General features: G+C 45.0%; 2 protein-coding genes across 2 annotated transcripts; both read right to left on the bottom strand.

The window, feature by feature from the left end:
* Nucleotides 1-8672: 8672 nt before the first annotated feature.
* Nucleotides 8673-11458, bottom strand: LOC123116409 (uncharacterized). The gene is made up of 6 exons (XM_044537372.1): nucleotides 11307-11458; nucleotides 10987-11061; nucleotides 9782-9943; nucleotides 9647-9700; nucleotides 9399-9545; nucleotides 8673-9062 (listed from the first exon to the last, which is right to left on the bottom strand). The coding sequence occupies exons 1-6, from the start codon at nucleotides 11418-11420 to the stop codon at nucleotides 8685-8687; spliced, it is 930 nt and encodes a 309-aa protein (XP_044393307.1). The 5' UTR covers nucleotides 11421-11458; the 3' UTR covers nucleotides 8673-8684.
* Nucleotides 11459-13092: 1634 nt separating this feature from the next.
* On the bottom strand, nucleotides 13093-16923 carry LOC123112424 (DNA-directed RNA polymerases II, IV and V subunit 11). The gene is made up of 6 exons (XM_044533405.1): nucleotides 16776-16923; nucleotides 16141-16231; nucleotides 15949-16038; nucleotides 15778-15856; nucleotides 15591-15686; nucleotides 13093-13406 (listed from the first exon to the last, which is right to left on the bottom strand). Exons 2-6 carry the CDS (start codon nucleotides 16191-16193, stop codon nucleotides 13362-13364), a joined length of 363 nt encoding a protein of 120 aa, XP_044389340.1. The 5' UTR covers nucleotides 16194-16231; nucleotides 16776-16923; the 3' UTR covers nucleotides 13093-13361.
* Nucleotides 16924-25470: the final 8547 nt, after the last annotated feature.

The raw sequence follows: 25470 nt of genomic DNA, 5'->3' as shown, positions 1-25470 counted from the left end.
TTTCCCCGTTGTCCGTTTTGCAATCCGGCACTCCTATGTCCTCCGGCGTCCCCTTCTTGTCTCTTTTCGTGTGCGGGTGTTAAACATTTTCGGAATGGACCGAGGTTTGCCAAGCGGCCTTAGTATAGCACCGGTAGACCGCCTGTCAAGTTTCGTGCCATTTGAAGGTCGTTTGATACTCCAACGGTTAACAAGGTAACCGAAAAATCCCCTTCTCTTTGCAGCCCAACACCCCTTCAAAGTGGCCCAAAACCCATCCAAACACCCTCCATGCTCTCGGTCGTTCGATCACGATCGTTTGGGCGAAAATCGCACCTCATTTGGACTCTCCTAGCTCCCTCTACCTATAAATATGTGCCCCTCCCCAAAATTTGCGGATGAAACCCTAGTCCTCTTCCTCCTCGCGCCGCCGGACATATCCATCCCGTCGCCGGACATGTCCAACGCCGCCGCCACCTCACCCCGGCCAATCCCGGCATGCCACCTCAGCTCCACTGCCACGTGTCGCCTCCTGATTCGCCGCCGCCCCGCGCCCACTTTCCCGCGCCGCCACCCGCGCGTCGGCCCGCCGGGGCCAAGGCGGGGCCCTTCCGGCCCCCGCCGCCTCGACCGCCCATCTGCCGCCGCCGCCCGCCGCGGGACGGCCGCGCCCGAGCCGCCCCGAGCGCCCCGCCTCCCGTCTCTCCCTCCGCCGGCGCCGCCCGCCTCCTCCTCGTCCCGGCCAGATCCGGCGAGGATCCGGCCGGATCTCACCGCCCCGCCGTCTCCCTCATCTTCGGCGGCTCCCCCGGCACCACTCCGGCGAACCTCGGGCTCCGAGCCCCTAGATCCGATCTGAGAAGGTTGACTTCCCTCCCCCCTCGTTTTTCGTCTAAGTCCCTGGGTTTTTCATCATATGTACCCATGTTCATCATGCCATAACTCTCTGCATACTGCTCCGTTTTGTGCATGTAATATGTCAAATTGTTTGTCTCAACGAGTACTTCATTTCATTCCATTGAATCATTTCCATTTGAGCTCATCTTGATGCCCGAAATGCTGTTGGAAGAGTGCATGTTGCTGTTAATCTGCTAAAACTGTTATAACATGCTCATTTGTCATTTTTGCCATGTTTGATGTGTGCATCCTATGAGGTTGATGTCTACATGTGTTTTGATCTATGCTATGCCATCTTTCCAGAGGTGCCATCCATGTATTTTTGTGACTTGTGTACTGAGTGCATCGAGCTTGTTAAGTAGGGTGCTTGCTGTTGCTGTTTTCGTGACTGATTCTGTTATATTTTGTTGCTATGTAAACCTGCTGCTACAAGTCATTTCGTGCATTATTCTGGAGATGTTCACTAAGGATGTTTTGTTATACATGTCATGCTCTATCAATTCGTGCCCCAGGTTGCATTTATAGCCTGATGTATCATGTTGTTATCTTGCTCCAAAGTTTGCTAAATAATGTTGTTGTCAACCTGTTAACATGAAGTTCAGTTTTGGCCATGTGCTTTTCTAGTGATCCATACATCCTATGAACTTGTTCTTGCCATGCTTAGCTTCATAAACATGTCTTCTTATTGCGGGTTGCCTTGCCATGCCATGTATTTCTCTGTGGTGAGTGGTTCAAGCTCACCAACATGCCTACTTCTCGTTGTTCCTGCCATATATGAATCTGTCATATCTTTTGCCATGTTTACATGGGTGCCATCATATTTTTCTGTGCCCTTTTGGCTCATGGTCAGTAAGGGATTTTTGTTATATGCAATTAGTAGATTCATGCCATGCCTTTGTTTGCCATGATAAGTTCCTGTAACATGTTGTTTGATAGCTCTAAACATTGCAACCTGATGTTATTTCTGCTAAGCCTGAAACTGTTATTATTTGCAATCTTCCCACGTCCTTTTGAGCATGTTCTAGTCTTTTCTAGAGATAGATCAGTGTTCATGTTTTGTCATGCCTTACATGTACTTCATGCCCATGCCTTTTATTATTACGTGGAGATGATGTAGCATATTGTTTTGATGCTTGCAATATGCCTAGTTGCTGTTTTGGACAGATTGTTGTTATGATTTGTATAGAGTGTATGTGTTGAAACGTTGCTCCGTTTTGAGTGTGCTCTATATGAAGCTTGCTTGGTTTTGCATGAAGTTTCATATTATCATGTTGCATCCTTATTTTGAGGTGTTTGCTTTATGTTTGGATGCATTTTGCATCAATGCCATGCTTAACTTGTTTTGCTCATATCTTCTAGGCCGTAACTCCGAATTAAATGAACTTTATATGTAACTTGAGTAGAATCTCGTGTAGATCATCTTGGTGCATCTTAAATTGCTATTTAACAACTTGAACATAAGGTTTGTTCAGTTCTGGACCAATTTCGAAATTTGCATATGAGGACTTACCGGAATTGTTATATGTTGTTCCCGGCCTCATTTAAACTTGTTTTGATGTGTTGTTCTTGTTTGCATCATCTCTTGCCATGAGTAGCTTCATGTAGCTTTGTCATACATCATGCTTGTTGTGCATCATGTTTTGTCTATGTGTGGTGTGTTTACCATGTTGTGTGCTTCTTCTCGATAGTTCCCGTTTCGTTGCGATCGTGAGGATTCGTTCGTCTACGCTTGGTTCGTCTTCGTGGCTTAATCTTCTTCATGGACTCGTTCTTCTTCCTAGCGGGATTTCAGGCAAGATGACCGCTACCCTGGATCTCACTACTATCATTGCTATGCTAGTTGCTTCGTTCTATCGCTATGCTGCGCTACCTATCATTTGCTCTTCAAGCCTCCCAAATTGCCATGAACCTCTAACCTTTGACACCCTTCCTAGCAAACCGTTTGGCTATGTTACCGCTTTGCTCAGCCCCTCTTATAGTGTTGCTAGTTGCAGGTGAAGTTGAAGATTGCTCCATGGTGGACAGGGTTATGTTGGGATATCACAATATCTCTTATATTATTAATGCATATATATATATTTGGTAAAGGGTGGAAGGCTCGGCCTTATGCCTGGTTTTTTGTTCCACTCTTGTCGCCCTAGTTTCCGTCATACCGGTATTATGTTCCCAGATTTTGCGTTCCTTACGCGGTCGGGTGATTTATGGGACCCCCTTGACAGTTCGCTTTGAATAAAACTCCTCCAGCAAGGCCCAACCTTGGATTTACCATTTGCCTCACCACCACCTACCTTTCCCTTGGGAGTAATTAACCCAAGGGTCATCTTTATTTTAGCCCCCCCAGGCCAATGCTTGTCTAAGTGTTGGTCCAAACCGAGCGATGTCCGGCGCCCCCTGGGCAACCAGGGTCTATGCCAACCCGACGTCTTACTCATCCGGTGTGCCCTGAGAACGAGATATGTGCAGCTCCTATCGGGATTTGTCGGCACAGCGGGCGGCTTTGCTGGTCTTTTTTTACCATTGTCGAAATGTCTTGTAAACCGGGATTCCGAGACTGATCGGGTCTTCCTGGGAGAAGGTATATCCTTCGCTGATCGCGAGAGCTTATCATGGGCTAAGTTGGGACACCCCTGCAGGGTATAAACTTTCGAGAGCCGTGCCCGTGGTTATGTGGCAGATGGGAATTTGTTAATGTCCGGTTGTAGATAACTTGACACCAGATCCGAATTAAAACGCATCAACCGCGTGTGTAGCCGTGATGGTCTCTTCTCGGCGGAGTCCGGGAAGTGAACACGGTCTTTGGGTTATGTTTGACGTAAGTTGGAGTTCAGGATCACCTCTTGATCATTACTAGTTGACGACCGTTCCTTTGTTTCTCTTCTCGCTCTCATTTGCGTATGTTGGCCACCATATCATGCTTAGTCGCTGCTGCAACCTCACCACTTTACCCCTTCCTTTCCCATTTAAGCTTTGCTAGTCTTGATACCCATGGTAATGGGATTGTTGAGTCCTCGTGGCTCACAGATTACTACAACAACAGTTGCAGGTACAAGTTTTGCGATGATCTTGATGCGAGAGCGATGTTTGCTTGTTTGGAGTTCTTCTTCTGCTTCTTCTTCGATCAGGGGATAGGTTCCAGGTCGGCAGCCTGGGCTAGCAGGGTGGATGTCGTTTGGGCTTCTATTTGTGTTTCAACCGTAGTCGGATGGTGCTCTTATGTAAGATGATGTTGTATTCATGTGGCATTGTTTGGCTCTTGTATGTATCCCCATCTATTATGTAATGTTGATGTAATGATATCCACCTTGCAAAAGCGTTTCAATATGCGGGTCTATCCTTGGTGGGACCTTCGAGTTCCTTTTGGATACGGTCACATATTGGGCGTGACAGTCTCCTCCTTCTTGATCCAGCAAGGGGAGAGGAGAAGTTGAGGGAGAGCTCTAGCAGCACGACGGCGTGGTGGTGGAGCTTGCAGTTCTCCGGCAGGGCTTCGCCAAGCACTACTGAGGAGGAGGTGGAGTTGGAGAGGGGGAGGGCTGCGCCAGGGGCAAGGGGTGAAGCTCCCATGCACCTCCCCTATATATATATAGGGGTGGACGGGGCTGGTTTCTTGCCCTCCAAGTCCATTGGGGCGTTGGCAAAGGTGAAAGGAAAAAAATCCCATCATTTCCTTCCCCACCGATTGTTATCCCCCCTTTTTAGGGATCTTGATCTTATCCCTTCGGGATATGATCTTATTCCTTCTAAGGGGGATCTTGGTGCGCCTTGACCAGGGGTGTGGGGACTTGCCCCCACTACCCATGTTCATGTGGGTCCCCCATGCAGGTGGGCCTCACTCCAGAACCTTCTAGAACCTTCCCGGTACAATACCGAAAAATCCCGAATATTTTCCAGTGGCCAAAATAGGACTTCCCATATATAAATCTTTACCTCCGGACCATTCCGTAACTCCTCGTGACGTCCGGGATCTCATCCGGGACTCCTAACAACATTCGGTAACTGCACACTAATTCCCATAACAACTCTAGCGTCACCGAACCTTAAGTGTGTAGACCCTACGGGTTCGGGAATCATGCAAACATGACTGAGACAGCTCTCTGGCCAATAACCAACAGCAGGATCTGGATACCCATGTTGGCACCCACATGTTCCACGATGATCTCATCGGATGAACCACGATGTCAAGGATTCAAGCAATCCCGTATACAATTCCCTTTGTCAATCGGTGCGTTACTTGTCCGAGATTCGATTGTTGGTATCCCAATACCTCATTCAATCTCGTTACTGGCAAGTCACTTTACTCATTCCTAATGCATGATCCCGTGACTAACTACTTAGTCACACTGAGCTCATTATGATGATGCATTACCGAGTGGGCCCAGAGATACCTCTCCGTCACACGAAGTGACAAATCCCAGTCTCGATTCGTGCCAACCCAACAGACACTTTCGGAGATACCCGTAGTGCACCTTTATAGCCACCTAGTTACATTGTGACGTTTGGCACACCCAAAGCATTCCTACGGTATCTGGGAGTTGCACAATCTCATGGTCTAAGGAAATGATACTTGACATTAGAAAAGCTTTTAGCAAACAAACTACACGATCTTGTGCTATGCTTAGGATTGGGTCTTGTCCATCACATCATTCTCCTAATGATGTGATCCCGTTATCAATGACATCCAATGTCCATGGTCAGGAAACCATAATCATCTATTGATCAACGAGCTAGTCAACTAGAGGCTCACTAGGGACATGTTGTGGTCTATGTATTCACACATGTATTACGGTTTCCAGTTAATACAATTATAGCATGAACAATAGACAATTATCATGAACAAAGAAATATAATAATAATCATTTTATTATTGCCTCTAGGGCATATTTCCAACAAAATCGTCCTATGGCAATTATCACTGGACGCGGTACTTACTAGACAAGTGATGAAAAAAAGGAAATGGCCAGGGAACCCTTGCTGCTCTTTTTGCAAAGGGGTGGAAACAGCTCAACACCTATTTCTTACATGCCCAGTGGCCAGGGTAGTCTGGCGATCCATTGGGGTGGTTTTAGGCACTGATAAATGTCCAACGAACTACTGGCAATACTTCGTATGGTGTCACAAGTTTCTCCCTGGGAAGAAAACTTTCTACACGGTGGGCTTAGCGGCCACTTGTTGGGCCATATGGTTGGCGCGCAATCAAGCTACTTTTGAAAATAAACAAATCAAGACTCCTTTTGAGATTGTGTTCTCTCTGTGCTCTTTTTTGCTCTACTAGATAGGTCTACAGCAAGGGGATGACGCCAGGGACCTGCGCACAGGAGCTGAGATGGTCAGGGATAGCACGATGGAGCTGATGAAGATGTGTGATGCTATCAAGCAACCGATCCAAGGTGCCTGATGCTTCGGAGATGCTGTGGCCGAAGAGATGGCTGGCACGTGACGTCTATCTTTTGCTGCTTCTTCCCGGAGGAGATGTTTTCTTTCCGTCGGGCATGCTGCTGTGTTTGCCCTTAGTATGGTCTTTTGAGAATGTAATAGGCTAGACTTTATGTTGTGCTACTTAGGTTTTCGTCCCATGACACTCGTTTTGATGGCGAGCGAGTGTAGTGGGTTTCCTGATAGTGCTGGACCTCGCTCTACCTCTTTCCCTTCTCCTGACTTTTCCCGTTGGAACTGGTTGTATTTCCGTTCTATGCAATGGAAAGGGGTAAAGCCCGGTTCTAAAAAAATATTCAATTGGTCCAATTTATGCGCGGCAAGAAAGCAACAGAAATATTTCACCAAACTTTCCGGCTGCATTTGATTTGAAACTTTGAAAACATAGTAGAAATAATAGACAGCTCATATTATCCAAGGGGCACCTTTCTTTCTAGAAACTCATCTCAAAAGAATATCTAGCTTAGGCCTACCTGGTCTGGGGTAATTTGGGAATGGGCAATCAACCGGGAAGCCACCGATTACGAAAATTAACACGTCTTGTGCACACAAACCAACAATAGACCGTAAAAACTGCAACAGGAACACACACACACACACACACACACACACACACACACACACACACACACAAAACAACAGCATGCAGCAAACAAAAATCAACCATAATGCACAAACAAAAAGCAGAAAAGCGTCCAAAAATAAATCAAGCGAGCAAACCTCGACACAGTAAGCGCAAATGACGAGGATGTACATTCCAGCCAACCGTGTGTTCCCGGACACTACCAACGTAGGGAGCGGCAGAACGCAGGGCAAGGGCAACAGGCGGGAGACGAGGGGGGCCAGGCATGATTGTGTGTTGGAAACGGCCCGCTCAAACGTTATTCGCCCTCAAGGCTGAGGGGTGCACACCAGGCTACCGGGCGAGATGTATCTACAAAACCTGGTCAGTTATATTCGCCGCACCTTCTTCATAGACTGGGTAGGACAGTTACCATTTTTCTGTACTATTATATTCAATTTATGTGGGCAAAAAAATAGCAAAAATAGTGTACCTTACTTTCCGGGCATTTTATGTTTACGCCAAGGGTGCAATGGGTCATCTATTTTCTCATCAGCGCGTGATACGGGCACAACTTGTGATGTATGACCATCTAAACTTTTTTTAACGTGGCGTGCTCGTATCAGAAAGGGTGTAACAGATCATCATTGTAGGTGAGGCTGTAGTGGGCAGTAATAGTCCCATTTAACCTCACGGTTATTTTCACAATTCCAAAATGAAGAAAAGCCAGAGCATGAAGAAGAAAACAAAGTGTTCATTCACCCGTTCAAGCAAATAACTTATGTGTCGCCAAAGAAAGCCATAGTATCATCGTTATCTGTCATTAGTCAAAAGCAATATGAACATAATCATCTGCATACAATTCAGGACAACATCCTTCAAATCGCTCACCTAACTTATTGGTTGCATTTGATTTTTGCCATTTTGCGGATCATTCATAAAACATGCTATTCATAGGATATGTGGCTTCTTGGTTGCAATTTGTCTTTGCGCCAAGGATGCAACGGGTCATCTAGTTTCATAGAAGACAATAGTCAGTAGACTATTTTTGAGTGATAACATGGTTGCATGTGTATCTAGCTCGGGTGTCAAGCTAGTTGTGAAAAGGGGAAATGTTTGACCTTTGGATAAAAAATGTCTTCGATGATACTTTGGCGAAAGGTATTACAGATCCTACGCTTTTGGTCATCAGTTCTCCAACTAACTGTTTGAGAGACTATTTGACGATGGTACTATACATCCTTGTGGGACATTGTTTTTTGCCTCGTATTTATGGTAAAAAAAAGGAAACAAAACAAGTGGATGGGGTCTTGTAGTTGCTTAGATACCAGTAAACAGTATGCAAAATTTTCAAGTTCAAATTTTCTAATTTTTTTACCTCCGGACCCAATGGTAGAGTCTACAAATCCTCAAAAGGTGTTTTACTTTGTTGTTGTTGATAAGCTTCCTCTTGACGATATTTTCTAAAATAGCATTACCAAGATATTTAGCCTCTTTTTTGGTGGCTAATTTTAGTTGCACTCTATTTACCATTTAAGTTGCCAATAAAAAGATGCTCTCTTATTCTACTTGGAAGTTATTAAATATATATAATTTAGTTATCCGATGGTTGTATTTTGTTTCCAATAGTTTGAAGTTTGATTAACACATACGTATGTAGCCAAAACCCAATTATCCAAAAAACAAACTTGAGACTAAATTGGGATAGCTGACCTCAGCACCAAATGAGATAGGCATGCAAAAATAAACAAGTGAGGGACGTTGTTTGGCCATTAAGAACATTATTTATGACATGCAAAACAAACATTTGCTTTCAACCAACACAACCACTTGGTCCACCATAGTGAAAATGGTACCCCTTGTTGATACCAGGAAGGAAATCAGTTTCCGTGTAACAATCCGGCTTGTCAACTAAAGGGGTCATATTAACTGTAACTGGTTCGAAAGCGCGACCTTTGGAGTCGTAGTTCTTAACATGCCTGAAGTACGCTGTTGTCTTGTCATCATCCTTCTCATCAGGAAAGTGACCACTACCCATTGGAGGACCATGAGTACTTTTTAAGTAATTGACAAATCCAGTCAATGCTTCTATACGCGGTGTTCCAGAACAAAGTTGCACTGGAAAATAACCCAAGAACGACGGGGTTTGCAAATCGTGACGGTACACCACCCAATCTTCGGATTTGGGATCCTATAGTCGATGAGGGGTGATGTCCATTTTCGTGCAAACGGAAAGTAGAAACATGTTGTAGTTAGCAAGAATCTGGCCTGAAGTAAAAAAAATAGTTCCTTAACTTGTTCTTATAGTAGTAAAGCACCATACCATATTATTGTGGAGGCATTTATGTGAATTAACCCATAACCATATTTTGCATTCATAAAATCAAACACTATTGATTTTAGTTGTGAGAGAAAATAGCAGTACACTATTGGCCACCCATGTATGTTCAAATGTAATCATGTACGGTATGTTCAGATTTAATCATGTACTGGTATATTAGTATGTAAACCGGGATAAAGGGTGCACCTTATTAGGACTAAGCCTAACGTAGTGGTCATACTCGCCATAACTTGATGGGGGAGTAACTGCTTGCCCAGGCACTAGTGCAGCTCCACTTGCAGGAACAAATCCTTTGCACCGCAAGTTGTAGCAGCCCGCTGATTTAAAGTCCTTCTGGAAAATGGTTGAAGAAAACTTTAGTCTTGTCGATGTACAAATACCTACACTTTGATTGGTACCTATATGTTCTATTAAACGTTTAAGTTTACACTTACCGTCCAATATGTGAAGAAACGGACATCTCTATTATGATACAAAGAAGGGGATACCTACAAGCCAAAGCATAATTTGAAATATCAGTTTATTGGGTAGTCCTGGTCGAGTTAAGATGATGAGTGTTATGTTTATACATGAAACCCGGCTTCAATTAAGTTGTAGTGTCCTCCATCTTGACAATAAATTTGTATGGATGCTCCGGAGTCTTGAGAGTATTCTTGATTTGGTGAACCCCATATACTAATTTCAGCTCGAAGGCCATAGAATCCTCCTGGTCTAGTGCGCCACATAGCATACTATGAATAATAAAGTGTATATCAAATTAGTGAATACACAAAAAAAATTGTACAGTGCAAACAAGATTAGCATAACAAATGTGAGTGCATTTTCTTGGAGTTGGTATGAGGTCGTATGGCGTGGATATCCTCGTGCTCATTTGGATGCTATCTAGATTTTCCTGACATCTTGTCCAGTAGGTTACTCATGATTTGGCTTGCCTGACATGGTGTAAGGTCAGTGCAACAGGAACTTTTGGTGGCGGTGCACTACTTTTTTTTGGAACGCATGGTCGGTCAGATGGTGTGGCTCCGGTGCTTTTCAAGGATGTAAGTGCCTTCTCTCCTCTTTGTGGAGGAATAAAGTTGGATCTGACTATCACATATAGAGGTGCATGGTATTCTGCCATATTTTTGTCACGTCAAGTCACCAACAAACCATGTCCTAAGTTCCTTTTCAAGCTAGTTGGTTGTCGGTGTTTTCGTGGCATATTTTGTTTGTAGTGTCCATCACTTCATATCCAATATACATTGGGATCCAAGGTTAATTCATTTAGGTGTATGTCTTTGTATATGGCAGTTTTATTTTGATAAAATGTTTGTATGGGAGATCCATACAGTATAAATATGAGCATCGGGATTTGAAACCTGGTGGGTGGAGTCGTACCCCCCCCCCCCCTTCCCCAACTCCACCACCGTACGAAGAGATGGTTCTCCTCGTGTTTGATATTCATCCGGTTTTCTCCTAATTAATTATCTAGGAAATATGTTCTTAATAAAATGCATACATTTTTCGTCTGTAGAGAAATGTATTTTGATAGTAAGCATACAAGATCGCTAAACCAGGTGTCGAGATAAATGATTTTTGAAATATGCACCTTGTCTCCCTCACTAATAACCAAAATTTAGCTTCACTGGCTAGGACTTAGGTAGGTCATCATGCATGTGGATTCTATTGTTGTTTCTCTGGCATTTAAGTACATGCGCTTGCTTGGCTTCGAAAAAGCCCAGAGAGAGAGGGAAGGAGAGAGAGGGAAGGAGAGAGAGGGAGGGACAGAGAGTACATGAGAAATAATATTGCCTCCTCCATCTTGATTTTTGACAAACGGAAAAGGCATATGCCTGAAAAGAGTGGTGTTCTGTAAAAAAAATGTTAGTTCTTCGCTAGTAGCATAATTGTTGCATCAAGCTCATAGACTACAAGTATTTCTTTTGACACCAAATGTCCTAATTGATAATCTGGCACATGATTAATAGAGAATAGTACCAACTCGCTACAAATAATATTGATCATCGGGATCAAATCATCAAGTAGGATAGGGTGAATAAATAAGGAACAGAACAAGACTGTGTGCATCGAAGGCTAAAAATACACTTTATTTACCTTCTTATTCATTTGTAAATTGCCACCTACATCTGTTGATTTAGCCAAAGTGATGCAGTAAGGCGTGAACGAAAAGCACAAAAAGATTGATATGACAACATAACCACAACCCATGGTACAAGGAAATGTGTTATTTCAGTGAAATCGAGTGCTTCCTTATTTAGATGGATGTTATGTGAAGAACGTGATATATATAGAGAGTATATCCACATTTTGTATAAAATCTTTAGATTACATATGCAGATCCACTCAACATTTAATGAAAGATATTGGGTGATCTATCTTCTTTTGATATGGATATAGATCAATTGTCCCATGAATCTTCACTAATAATGTGTTGCATTACATTTGTTTCATGATGAAGTAGTCGACGGAACTAGTAACAGCTTGGATACAACGTTTTTTATAGAAAACCATTTATGTAAATCAAACATTATTTTGTTTTTTTAATGTAGCTACTAACTCAGATTTCAACCTTTTAAATCATGAAATTATTTGAACTAACTAATGTAGCAAATACCTTGTAATCTTAATGACCGATGATATAATTTTTCCTTTTTCCGAGGATAGTTTGTTTCAAAATTTTGGTTTGATCATTCTAATAAAAGAAATAAATATGTGTGCCAACAAGATGAGAAGTTCCTCTAAAAAAACAAGATGCAAAATTGCTTCCGTGATTCTTGTAGAACTTCACGCAGTCATCCAAAAGCTCAAGCTGATGAAGCAAGATGGACTATGCATTTATACGTCAACACACTCCCCCTCACATGTGGCTCTCGGTTCCGATACAATGTAAACTGCACGCATCAATCAGTTCACCCAAAAATTCAAGCTGATGTAGAAAGGTGGGTTATTCATTTATACGTCAACAATTCTCATCCACGCCTAGTTTTATTTAGGGGAATCTGATCTAGGCCTAGTAAGGACACAAGATCTTGGCCCTGGCACCGGGCCGTTGCTCACGCCTGCGCTATGTCCGCTGAGCAAACAAAGTCCGGCCACGATACGAACAGTCTGTTAAGAGCATTTTCAATAGAAGATGTAAAATGCATCTCCAAAAAATGATTTTTGCATCTCCAAGAAAGGGGCAACTCCATCAGATGATGCAGAACGGAGATGTAAAGGTGCAACTCCAATAGGTGATGCAAAATGAACATGTAAAAACTAGTGGGCGGCGGCTGAATCGAGGCGGCGCCGGTGGGGACGGCAGCGGGGCGGCACGATTCGGGGCGGCAATGAAGGAGCATCGGAGGGGCGACAGGGGTGGCAAATCGGGGCTGCGGTGGCGCAAATCCAAGCAGCGAAGCAGTGGCGGTTGCGCAAATCGGGGTCGTGGAGCAGCAGCGATTCAAGGCGGAGAGAGGAGGAACGGCGTAGGGGCGGCAACGGAGGTGGAGGGGGGCCTCTTTGACCGGAGGAGGAAGTCACGGCCGCCGCCAGCAGCCAATCACCCACCACAGACGCGTCGGACTTCGAAATTTTGGCCGGCGGTGGTTCGCCGCCGGGTTGCGCCCCCGCCATCTGCCGCTTCACGCCTCCACTGCGTGACTTGGCGGTCCGCTGCTTCTTCGCAGACAGCTCCCGCGCGACGGCTACCGGCCAAGATGGGGCAAATCTAGGGCGGCGACATGGAGGCGAAGGCCAAATTGGAGAGCATGGTCGCGCCGCCGACGGCTGCGGCGAGGTGCATAAGATTCACTCGGTACGAAATGATCCAAGGTGTCGCTTCAAACTGGTCCGTGCCTTCTACGTAACCTGTCAAGGGCGAGCAACTCAACTAGCAGGCTTATCAAGTGCCAACACATGTTTAACATCCGTGCAATCATACGCAATCCGCACATGAAGAGGTTCTACGAGTTCAGAGGACCATCTAAAATCCTTGAGTAATTTTTTTTCTACCGCAGTTCGATATAACTACCACTCCCTCCGTTCCAAAATAGATGACTCAACTTTGTATTAACTTTGTACTAAAGTTAGTATAAAGTTGCGTCATCTATTTTGGAACGGAGGGAGTAGCATGGAAGGTTTCACGTCAGCATCCAGAACACCCTTGGCCTAGTAGCCCTGCTTCATCCTTTCCTCGAATCGGGTCTTCTCATCCTGGAAACACAAAGCTCAAAAGATCAGTGGCATATATATCTCGTAATGTGTTCATATGCATCCACAGAAATTAAATGAAGTGGAACATATCCAGGAGATCAATTTGGAGGATGGCTGACACTGTCGTAACGAGCATCAGAATACTGGCACTGGTAGTTTACTAGTATAACTCTGGTAGTTTACTATAGCTAACAAGAAACCCAAGAGATGTCAGGCAATTCATCATATTTTAACTAACATCTTAACTCCTCTTGTTGGCAAGGCAAGGAATTTCTAAATCCAAATCCAACGAAAATGGAGGCATCCCATATGAAGGTTCTACCCATGCTTCCCTTCACAAAGAAAAAGCGTACCAGGAATGAACTACAGCAGCAGAACACCCTGTGCAATTGAATTAGGCAGTCCTATAGGCAATTCAATTATATGTGGGCCTTATTCTGTGTTAAAAGTGGCTGACAAGTCGGATAAGAAAGATTTATAACATATAAAGTTTTGCTTGTCAGTGCAAACATATATAGTGCACTAACGATGAAAACTTTGCTGAAGATACAAACAAAAGGAGCAAATCACATCGAGCCTACTATCCTCAAGTGTCCCCTAACATAGAAATATACCCTTCTCGAGCCGCACAACATGAAGTCATCAGTCATCACTACCGAATAAATACACTGGCCATTGTTGCCCTTATTTAGCAGCCATCATATATTTTGAAAGAAAAATCTCCTCCAAAAGTGACAACTGTTTGGATCGAAAACGGAATGGCCATGTCAGAGACTATTAAAGTACTCAACTCAGACATTTTTCCAGATTCAAATCCTTCAGAATGACACGGTTCTACAAAACTAACAGTAATTTCAGAAAGTTTCCATCAGTATATGTACTATTCCTTGTTTTATACCACCATCAAAAACAAACTGGAAGGTAGTGCAATCGCGCGCAAACTGACAAATTTGTCTCTACTTAGCAAAACACTAAGTTAGAAAAGGTGAAGCAACCTGGGAAACTAAAGATGATACTACTAATATTTATGGAAAGGACGATGTACCCCCAGGGAGCAGCATAAAAGGTTCTACCGCATGTGCGAACTAAAGATACAGCTTCAGCCATAACAAATACTTGAAATTATTCAAGAGACTTAGAAGGTGGCCTATTGTTCTCATTACAAAAGAAGAAAATATAGTACTGGCAATGAAAGAATTTGTAACCTTTTACAGAAGCAATTTTCAATAATTCTGACTTGTCTAAGTCATGACTGCTGTTTGTGTTATTACACAGCAAAGAACAAAGTACATGCTGTCGATTGTTGTGTGATCAAGAGGTTAGCTTGGAGCAAGACAATTGCAACCAAAGTATTCAGGGAATTTGAAAACCCGCAACCTTAGTTTCATATTCTGTAAGGTTCAACTTTCAGACAGGTTAATTTTATCCTTAGTGGCAGTGTACGTAGCAAGTAAATTGACGGCCTAAAGAACGATGCACATGAAAACAGCATGATGTTGTATAGGAAGCTTAGTGTAAAGGAGCATTATTCGCCCAAAACATGTGTACTTATTTCTGAATGGTTGTTCCATGTCTAGAAGCTACAGTAAACAGTTAAATCAATGCCAAAAAACATTAAAGATCAATAGGGACTTGTGACGGATTATAAAATTAACAGTATCTATGAAATAAGAATATGTCATTCGGCTATATTTAGTTTTCCTTCCTTCCAAGGAGTAGTTGGTTGGGAGATATTTGCACTATTTAATTTGTGTTTTGCTTCCAAGACTACTGATTTGATGAGAGAAAGTAGAAACTAAAAGCAACACATTTGCTTGGGCATTATTTCAAAGAAAGTGCAATAAAACAAATTATGCTGTACTAACCCTACTCAAATGTATTGGCCTGTACCAAACATCAAAACAAACATTACATGGCAGCATATATCACAGTTATCTCAGTACAACAGCATGAAAAATAAAGTATGCTCATATCGTCAACTTTGTTGTGTAAAAATCAACATAAACTAACTCAATCCACAAATCTCAAATCAAGCTATCAAAGAACTGGCCATGAAAATGCAAATTTAATAGCAGAAGGCATTAGCTTTTATACAGGCCCACACTATACAATGTCATATTGGACTAAGGCACACCATAGGCCATCAGAAATAACCAACTATTGAGCTATGCACAAGAAACAGACCTCAAAAGCTTGCTTCAGGTTCTCAAGCTCCTTGTCTAGATCATTGATTGCCTGGGTATATGCCTGAGTTGGGGAGGATTGGCTTGCAGTATGGATCTAGCAACATAATAAAACCAAAACATGAGAGATGAGACTAGCAAACTCCAATCCAACGAAGGAACAGAACAAACATAAATATGCACCCTACCCTAACAATGATCTTGTACTGAAGGGGATGAGGGAGCTTATAGCCAGCAAAGTGAACATTTGGGTCCCTGTGCAGCTGCCTGCAGAATCTCATAGATATAGAAGAAAATTAGAAGGTATGAACTGATGAACATAACCAAGGACAAAACGGCACACAGTTTTCTCCACTCACATGCGGAGGATGTTGCCGATGGTGTGGTCCTCACGTTCAATAGTGAAAGATGCAGCATTCATGATCTTTGTATCCTTTTCAAATGATACCCTGCATTACATAATAGTAAGGATTAGATCCATAATCTTTAAGTGATTTGAAGTATTTTCTAGAAAAATGTTGCGAAAAGGTGTGGAGGTAGAGTAGACTCACTTCTTCGTGCCCTCTGGCACGACGAAGCGCTCATAGCGGTCAGGGGCATTCATCTCCGATCAACACTTGGCTCCTCCTCCCTCTGGAATTACTGCAAGCATGAAGAATCGGACCATAAAGGTCCATTTCACAAGTCAGATTGCCTCCTGAACTGAAATTCAGAACCCCATATCCTTAGAAGTGAAGCAGAACAAGCATCAAATCAGATCTTTAAAACAAGCAAGGTGCTATCTCTTTGCCTGCGATTACATAACGAGGCAAAGCAAAAGAACAAGCTAAATCCCTCTCTGAAACACACCATGGCTGACTTAACAGGAACATTAGGTACACCAGGTGAGAGACGGGGTGGCCCTAGGGTTTCACAGGTTCGCAGGGAGGGGAGGGGGGAGGGGAGGGGAGTAGAGGAATTTCCTGGGGGGAGAAAACCAGGCTTCCGGAGGACGACGCCGGCGGGCGGTTACGGGCCGCGCGGGGATAATCCCCTGCAAACCCCTAATATCAAACGAGGCGTAACAGTCCAAGCAGGCTAGGGTTCGCCGCGAACCAGAGGAACCGAGGCCCGGATGGATTGCTCTAATCCACGTCATTATAGTAGAGCCAGTGGGAGGAGTCGGGAGGGAGAGGGACGAGTTTACCTCGAGGCGCACTTCGGCGGCGGCGTTCCGAGGAAGACGATGAAGGCGGCCTGCGTAAGGTTAGAGAGTGGTACTAAGCGGGGGACTCTTTTTTTTCGGGAAACGTTTCTGACCGGTCCGCCGGCTAACGCTCGCGCCGGTCGCTCGCGGGCCATCCGATCAACAACGCGTTACTCGCTGCTGGGCCGTCCGATCGAACAACACACGAGGTCCCGCATCGCTCGCTAGCCACCACATAATCAGCCCACGCGTCCCTTATCTCGTTCTTTCTCTCGAGAAGCCTCTCAGCCACATGTTTCCTTATCTCCCTAGTCCCCACGTCTCTCACACAGATACTAATCTCTGCTTTCCCAATCTCTCTCTTCTGAGCCGCCGCGCGCCGCTTGAAGCCCCGATGAGCCGCCCTGCTGCTAGCCGGCCATCACCGGCCGGTGCGCGGTGTGCTGCAACCAACAGGCCGCGGAGTTACAACGGCGATGCCACAATGCTTCAAACAAGCAGGCGGCCGTGTAGCGGAGCGGAAAGACGCGCATCTGCGGAGGAGAACACCTAGCCCGTTCCAGCTCCGCCGCTCGCCGATTGCAACTCTCCTATAGCCGGTTGTAGCTCTGCCACTTACCGGTTCCAGCTCTGACCCAAAAGGGATGCAACTCTACTATCTTGATTTTGTTGACCAGCCCAATTTTTGCTACCACCGCTTTCAATTTTTGATAGAACTAGCATTTTTTTGCTACCACTGTTTTTTGTTTTTGCTGGAACCAGCCCCAATTTTGCTTCCATCGGCTTCGAGTTTTGCTGGAACCAGCCTCAATTTTGCTTCCACCGGCTTCGATTTTTGCTGGAACCAGTCCCAATTTTGCTTTCAGCAGCTTCGATTTTTGCTGGAACCAACCCCAATTTTGCTTCCACCGGCTTCGATTTTTGCTGGAACCAGCCCCAATTTTGCTTCCACCGCCTTCGATTTTTGCTGGAACCAGCCCCAATTTTGCTTCCACCGCCTTCGATTTTTGCTGGAACCAGCAATCCTTTGTTTTTTCTACCATCGGCTTTGTATGCAAGCGATGCCGCCGTCACCATTGATGCTGCAACGTGCGGTGGGCAACACCGGCGAGGGACGGTGTTGCGGTCGGCGCCGCGGAGCTACCATGGATGCAACACGGAGGCAAGAGAAAAGGCTGCTTTGGTCAACGGCTTATTTGTTGCGAGCGAGCGACGGCGGCAAGCATCAGCGGTGAGCATCTGCGGCGAGGCAAACGGGCGAGGTCGGCGAGCGTGAGTCGGCGGCGGCCGAGGACGAGCGGGCGCTGGTCTCTTTCCCCTTTCATTTTCCCCTTGCTTTTTTGCTGCAGCGTTTTCTATAAGGTTGACGATGAAATCATACGGTCTACAAAAGCTAGATCGTGCGGCCCACGCGGGACCGGCCGAAATTTTCAGCCGGTGCGCCGGCGCCTATCAGTCGCCTTTTTTTTCTGAGTGAGAAACTAGCGGGTTGCTCTCTTTTTTTCTTCTTTTTTCAGTGATGAAATGAAACTAGCGGGGACGTCTGTTCAGGCCTTCAGGGTAAACCCGGGCCCGACAGCCTGGCCCAAAAAACCCTGGCTGGGCCGGGCTTGCCATTCAGGTCGGGCTCGAGCCTTGTTTTGCAGCCCGGAAGGTAGTTCGGGCCGGGCTCGGGCTTCTCTTTTTTGGTATATCGGGTCGGGCTTGCACGTGCGTTAAAAAAAAAGCATTCGGGCCGGGTTCGGGCTTGAAAATATAGTGTGTTCCGGGCTTTGGGTCGGGTTCGGGCTTAAGAAAGATAGATCAGGCTTTTACAAGCCCGACCCAACGTTTGTCCGGTTTAGTTCCAGCAAACTTTAACGCGCCAACCCAAATGGTTTGCGCGTGTCTGTTTGGATCGAAACGGGCCAAGGCAAACGGAGTGGCAACCGCCCGCCAGTCGAGGCACGGCGCCCCACTCCCCTTAGGGCATGTACAATGGTGCTATCTTAGGAGTGCCACGTAGGATTAATGATGAGGTGGAGGAGAGAGAACTCGTAAGAAAAGGCTTGTCTTCTCTTGTTTAAGATAAGACAAGAGATGATCTCTTAGCACAATTTGTCTCACCATGTTTTAAGGAATTGCTAATTATTGAAGATAAGGCTAAGATATAACCCATTGTAGACATATTTTTTTGTCATCTCTAAATTGCATGCAAGACTTAAGATAAGATTGTCTTATCAACCATTGTACATGCCCTTACTCGTAGAAACCGTGTTGCGGGCGTGGCGTAGAGATCGAGGAGACGTTTCCACTTTTCAATAACATGAATTATAACCACAGTAAATGTGCCCGACGCGTGATCGTGGCTGCGGATTCTCACCTTTTGGCATTGGCCACCATGTGTCAAGCCCCATGCAACTCAGGGGCTACTGTCAGCCCAATGGGAACCAGGGTATCCTGGGTCGGCGGATCTGGGCCTTGACAGTGGCACCCGGCAAGCAGTGTCGCACCGGATGGCTCTACTGAGAGCTTGGTAGCTCGTCAATTAGGAGAATGGAGCCCAGATGTTTTCCTAGCTAAGTGCTTGGTGGGGCTCAAAACCCCCGGGAAGCGCTTCGTGGGACCCGCCCAAGAAGCACCATCCCCTGGGTGGGTTTCTTCTCTGCGAAGGAATCAGAGAATCTGCCTGTCAGAGGCATTAAATGCGCACCACTTCGCTACAGCAACTTGCGTCAGGCACGGGAATGGGACGCAACGCCGTCCACACATTAATATAGCAATTAATGTGTGATATGCATAAGATCTCGCTTCAATACTTTTTATTTACAACAATGTCGATTTTTCTTCTTTTATCTGAAAAATACTTAAGCTATAGAAGTTCACCATAAGTATAAAGTACCTCAAACATAATAAAAATTACATTGAGGTCCCTGGACCATGTCGCCAGACCAAGGTGTCGATGCGCCGATGTTGGCGCTCCCATAATAGAGTTGGTCTGACCTTGTTGATGACAACCGAGAAGTCTTCGTGCATGCGCCCCTAAGGACTAGCGCCTTGGAGCCGCAATAGTAGCCTTTGAACCCTTGTGAATCAATCTAAAGAACTTGACAACCAAATCCATCGTTGTGTACGCACAACGAGAAACCCGAACCTCGCCACCGCAAGGAGCTGGCCGAAATCCATGATGGAGTTTTGTCTAATCCACTTTGATAGACGAACTTGAGGACGATCGAAGCCTGTAAGACTGACTTGCAGAAGAAGCGTGGTCATCTGTCTGAAGCCGCCCCTGCGAGGACTAAACCACTAACCTATCTACTAGCCGAAGCCGAGGCACCACGGTTACCATTCCCGCCACGGGCCGCCGGAGCAATAGGTAGAGGGGAGGAGAATCCACGGGGTCGCCCATGGAGATGAAGGGGAGGAAGGTGTTGCCCTAGTTGTTCTGCGAGAGGGGAAACAAAGACAATTGCCCATTGCTTTGATGTTGAGACGGGAGCACGTTGAATCTTTTTTTCTAGGACAACTGAATGTTTCTTTCTTCAAACAAACAAAAGATGTAGGCATCGATGTATTAGAATGGAAAGAATGTATGTTTGTTTGAAATGTCGGTATGTTCATTCGAAGATCTTTCCAAAAAAAGGATTATATTTGTTTCATCCATAAGAATTCGCTGCCGAGCGGATCAAAACGGGCTCCTATCAGCCGTATTATGCGGCAGAATGGCGGGGAGGAAGGGCGTTGCCCTAGTTGTTATGCGGGAGGGGAAACAAAGACAATTGCCCATTGCTTTGATGTTGAGACGGGAGCACGTTGAATCTTTTTTCTAGGACAATTGAATGTTTCTTTCTTCAAACAAACAAAAGATGTAGGCATCGATGTATTAGAATGGAAAGAATGTATGTTTGTTTTGAAATGTCGGTATTTTCATTTGAAAAGAAATAGAAATGTGTGCCAACAAAAATAAGGATTATATCTTTCCAAAAAAGGGTTAGATTTGTTTCATCCATAAGAATTCGCTGCCTAGCGGATCAAAACAGGGCTCCTATCAGTCGCATTCTGCGATAGAATGGCGGGGCTTCGCACAGGCAGTCCTCCGCTTGGGCCGGCCCACCAATATGCCGCTTGTTTACTATCGCACGACACACACAAAACAGAGACATGCATGATTCAATCATAAGACCTCGCACAATGCACGCTCCTAATAAGGAGCTGTTAGCCAGTACACCAGTAATCAGATGCTGGTAATAAAGGTGCAAAACCCAATAAGAATACACAACGGTGGTTGAGATTTGGAAAATAGTTTTTGAAAATTGTGAACAGTTCTGAAGCGCCACAATTTTTTTGATATTCCAAACTTCTTTTTGAAAAGTGAACCATTTTTGTAATTCATTTAAAATAAACAGGAACAACTTTTGCAAATCCCAAACAATTTTCTAAAATGCGACCATTTCTCCAAAAATCAAACATTTTCCGAAAAAACAAACGATCATGAATAGTTTAAAATTTTGGAACAAAAAATAGAAACAAGAACATATTTTTAATTCGAAACAAAAATTTAAAGCATGAACATTCTTTTTAAATGCCAACAGAATTCGTGATTCTATGCTTTTTTGGAAACGCGAACAAAATATGAAACATGGAAACATTTTTTAAAGCGAACATTTTTGAAGCGTGGAATTTTTCTAAATAATTACGAACAAATTTTGAAAATGAGAACATTTGCTGAAGTTCCTGGATATTTTTTGAAAGACAAACATTTTTAAAAAAAATTATGAATATTTTTTAAATTGCTGAACTTCTTGAAACATGAACTTTTGTCAAAAATTGCGAACAAAATTTTAAAAATGAGAACATTTTTTGAAATTCCCGAATTTATTGAAACATGAACATTTTTTAAAATTATGCACAAATTTGAAAACAAGAACATTTTTTGAAATTTTGAACAAAATAAACAGGAAAACATATACAGAAAAACAAAAACAAAAATGAAACATATAGAAAAAAGGAAAATAAACTTGGAAAAGGAAAATGAAAGAATATAAAATGAAAGAAAAAGAAAAAGTAAACATAAAATGCGAACAACCTGAAAAAAGATAAACAGGAAAATAGGAAAGGAGAAAGGAGAAAGAAAAAACAGGAAATAAAAAAGAAAAAAGGGTTCAGGAACCTTCTAGTGGGTTTCCAAATCCGGAAAAAACCTAGCCAGAAACCTTCCCAATACCAGGATTGCTGAAACGATAAAACGGGCTGGCCCAAGCCGATCAACCGCTCGATCTCCCGTGCAAAACGGCGACAGCCGGACGCAGCGAGCATCCGTTAGGGAATTCCGATCAAAACTGCGTCGCCGGCGTGATTTAGGCCTAGCGAGCACTGGGGCGTAGCTCTCCCCTTCGCTGGGCGCTGCTAGGCCTGTTTGACGCCCCCCGATACGAACGAAGAAGTCCACGAGAAGAACAGTGAAGCAAAGCAGTTTGCGCGGCTCTCTGGACCTGAAAGAATTTAAAAATCCGGACCTGAAAGAAAAGCTCTGAAACTAGCAGCGATTGTCCAAATAGCTCGGAAACAAATCGTGCAACGAGAGACATTTCCATGTGTCCAAACAGCGTTCCCACTTGTCACCCGGAGCACATGTTTCCCGTCTCGCAGCAACGGAAGAAGGGGTGGCACTGGCACGGCCACAAAACAGATTCTGCTAGGAGATGGAGAATATACTAGGCGCACTTTCAGACAAGCAGCGAGACACTCGCACATGCTGCATGCCTCTCAATTCAAACCTGAACCGTATCAAATGTTATGCTGTGGCTGCCTTTTGTTCTCTCCTTTGCACTACCAAGCAAAACAAACAGTTATACGCATGACAGAAAGCGATGCCTGTACAGTACTCCACTGGGGACAGTGCTCTACTCTGCCTGCATTTAGTGAGGACGGCCGTGCGTACGACGGATGGCCCAGAATCGAGTGAACTTCCGGCACTCTCTTTCCTCTCCAAGCCTTCTCCAGTCGACGGTGCGTGCGGCGTGCCTGCCCTGCCAATTGCACGCCGCGGTCCTGGCAGGGGCGGGCCCAAGATTTTAAGAGTGTGTATTCAAAATCTTAAGAGCTCATGGTTTTTTGACAACTTCTTGTTTTTAGCATGTATATATGATCATAGCAGCATTTTATACAAATTGTATAATATATAAAAGATAAAACATGGAAATAGGAATAGCATCATAGATTCATCTAATTGATCTAGGATCATAACTTGGAATTGTTGAATGTATGAAAGTACTAATTACTAAACATATGAAGTGGTAACATATAACAACAATGGATGGTACAATCAATACTAGTACTAGTGCCAGTACATCAAAATAAATTCATATCTGGTACTATTGTCAAAAAAAATCACATCTGGTACTACTAATGCCAACTTCTTCAAAACATCCAAAATAAAAGAACATTTGCCCAACAAATGACTCTGTAGCGCCTCCATAAAAATGAATCTGGACAACCATCCAAGAATTAACCTTTTTTTGTGGTAATCTAAGAATTAATCTAAAAGGCCATAATGCACATCTGAGAAAAAGAATAGAAAACGTATCTGAAAAGATTGATGTGTCAACTAACAAACGAAATCGACGCCCCGACTCAATCTCCACCCTGAATGCATGTGCGTCGCCGTCGCATGTCAGCCCACCACCGTACCTGATGCCACCGCCGCCGTGCGGCTGTGGACGGCGATGAGAACTGGGGAGTGTGGGCGGCACGGTTCATCTGATGGATCGAGTGATCAGGGTTGCGTCTGATTGCGCCCACGACCACTATATCTGGGCTGGGAGTGGCCTACTAGGTGAGAGATTTGGGCCACTAGGCCATGTTGGAGCGTGAAAGGGAGACGAGCACGAGGTGGGCTGGCTAATCCTTCGGCTGGAAGCGATACAATCTGTTATTATGTGTAAATCTCGTTTTTCTTTCTTAGAGTACATGGTACACACTCTATATATACATAATATTTTCGCAAAATAATGGGTATTCAAGTGAATACCCATGAATTGTACTGGGCCCGCCCCTGGGTCCTGGTGATTTTTTACTCGCCGCCACATGCTCACAGCTCAGGGCTGACGAGCACGCGCAACGCAAGCCGACCCATTTCTGCCTCAATTTTAAGTCCCATTTGCCTCGGCACGGACACGAAGCGGACGCGTGCAATGCCCGGCAACTCCTTCTTTTCCTGGCCCATCGGTCGGTGTTCCATAGGCCATTCTCTTCCACCCCCGTCGATAGCAAGCCCTCGCCCACCCCACCCCGCCGTCGGCGCCGCCCAGTTGCGGTGCCCCATGCCAGCAGACCACGCACACGCACCTCCCCCGCACACCGCCACCTCCCACGTTGCCGCCACCACTGCCTCGCCACCGCGCCACCACAACTTCCCCCTACCCCGACGTTCCCGCAAGCACGAATTGCCCCCCCCCCCCCCGGTCAGCTCTTCCGTCTGACGTCGCCACGCTCGTGGGACGCCGCCAGAGCAGCTACCTGATCCAGGGGAGGCACGCGTTTCTTCGCCGGCCAGCTTCTTCGACGACGCCCGCAAGCTGTTTGACACAGTTTGCCCCCAAGGTACAAATGGACTCTGCCGACGAGTTCTTTTTCCATAATTTCCTCTGCAACTCCGATGATTCCTCATCCGATGATGAGGAGATGGTGGCTGCTGTGTTGGTCGTCCATGACCACCTTACTAGGCAGCGGCTGTTGTTCCGAGACTCGATCGGGGGGCACACTCCGGCATTGAATGGCAACCGAGAGAGCGGCCATTTCCTTCTTTGGAAGGACATCCAACCCACTCTTCAAACATCACCAATTCCAGCGTCATTTCCGCATGGCTAGGCATGTTTTCAACCATATTCGAGAGGGGGTGGTTGCATACGATAAGTATTTCGAGTGCAAGGAGGATGCCCTTGGAAATATTGGCTTCTACTGTAGCTATTCGGATGCTTGCATAGAAGTTCCCGTTGATCTCATTGATGAGTATATCTGTATGAGAGAGTCCATGTGCCTAGAGTCCATGTACATGTTCTGCAAGGCTGTGATTGCCGTGTTTGGCTCTGAGTACTTGAGAGAGTCAAATGCTGCAGATACAACCAGCTTATTGGCGATGAATGCCAACAGGGGCTTCCCGGGGATGCTTGGTAGCATAAATTGTATGCACTAGGAGTGGAAGAACTGCCCTTCTACTTGGCAGGGGCAATATAGGGGCCATGTCAGGGCTTGCACTATCATACTTGAGGCTGTGGCCTCACAAGATCTCTGGACATGGCACTCTTTCTTTGGCATAGCCAAATAGCACAATGATATCAACATGCTTCAACACTCGCCGGTGTTTGCAAGGCTTGCCGCATGCAACTCCTGTCGGTGAATGTTAACATCAACGACCACAACTACAACAAAGGATACTACCTAGCTGACCGTATATATCCTCAGTGGACCACTATTGTGAAGACAATCACCAACCCTGTCGGAGAGAAGAGGAAGAGATTTTCCCAAGAGCAAGAGAGTGCTAGGAAGGATGTCGAGTGTGCCTTTGGTGTTCTGCAATCTCGATGGGGCATCGTTCAGTATCCTGTTAGAACCTGGAGCACAAAGAAGTTGTGGGAAGTGATAACTGCTTGTGTGATCATGCACAATATGCTCGTAGAGGATGAGCGCCCATAATGTATCTACGATCAAGGGTTTC

Source organism: Triticum aestivum, chromosome 5B (assembly GCF_018294505.1).
Source record: "Triticum aestivum cultivar Chinese Spring chromosome 5B, IWGSC CS RefSeq v2.1, whole genome shotgun sequence".
Lineage (NCBI taxonomy): Eukaryota > Viridiplantae > Streptophyta > Magnoliopsida > Poales > Poaceae > Triticum > Triticum aestivum.
Note: the sequence above shows the minus strand (reverse complement) of the source record. Positions and strands in the feature narration are given on the sequence as shown.

What these genes read in the sequence shown, in the direction of transcription:
- LOC123116409 (XM_044537372.1), bottom strand. Translation starts at nt 11,420, where the DNA reads ATGGGTTGTGGTTATGTTGTCATATCAATCTTTTTGTGCTTTTCGTTC. An exon ending in ATTTACAAATGAATAAGAAG is followed by an intron (nt 11,062 to 11,306) that starts GTAAATAAAGTG and finishes TTTTTTTTACAG; the next exon opens with AACACCACTCTTTTCAGGCA. An exon ending in TAATTGAAGCCGGGTTTCAT is followed by an intron (nt 9,701 to 9,781) that starts GTATAAACATAA and finishes TTTGGCTTGTAG; the next exon opens with GTATCCCCTTCTTTGTATCA.
- LOC123112424 (XM_044533405.1), bottom strand. Translation starts at nt 16,193, where the DNA reads ATGAATGCCCCTGACCGCTATGAGCGCTTCGTCGTGCCAGAGGGCACG. An exon ending in AGTACAAGATCATTGTTAGG is followed by an intron (nt 15,687 to 15,777) that starts GTAGGGTGCATA and finishes TTATGTTGCTAG; the next exon opens with ATCCATACTGCAAGCCAATC. An exon ending in ACCTGAAGCAAGCTTTTGAG is followed by an intron (nt 13,407 to 15,590) that starts GTCTGTTTCTTG and finishes TTGTGTTTCCAG; the next exon opens with GATGAGAAGACCCGATTCGA.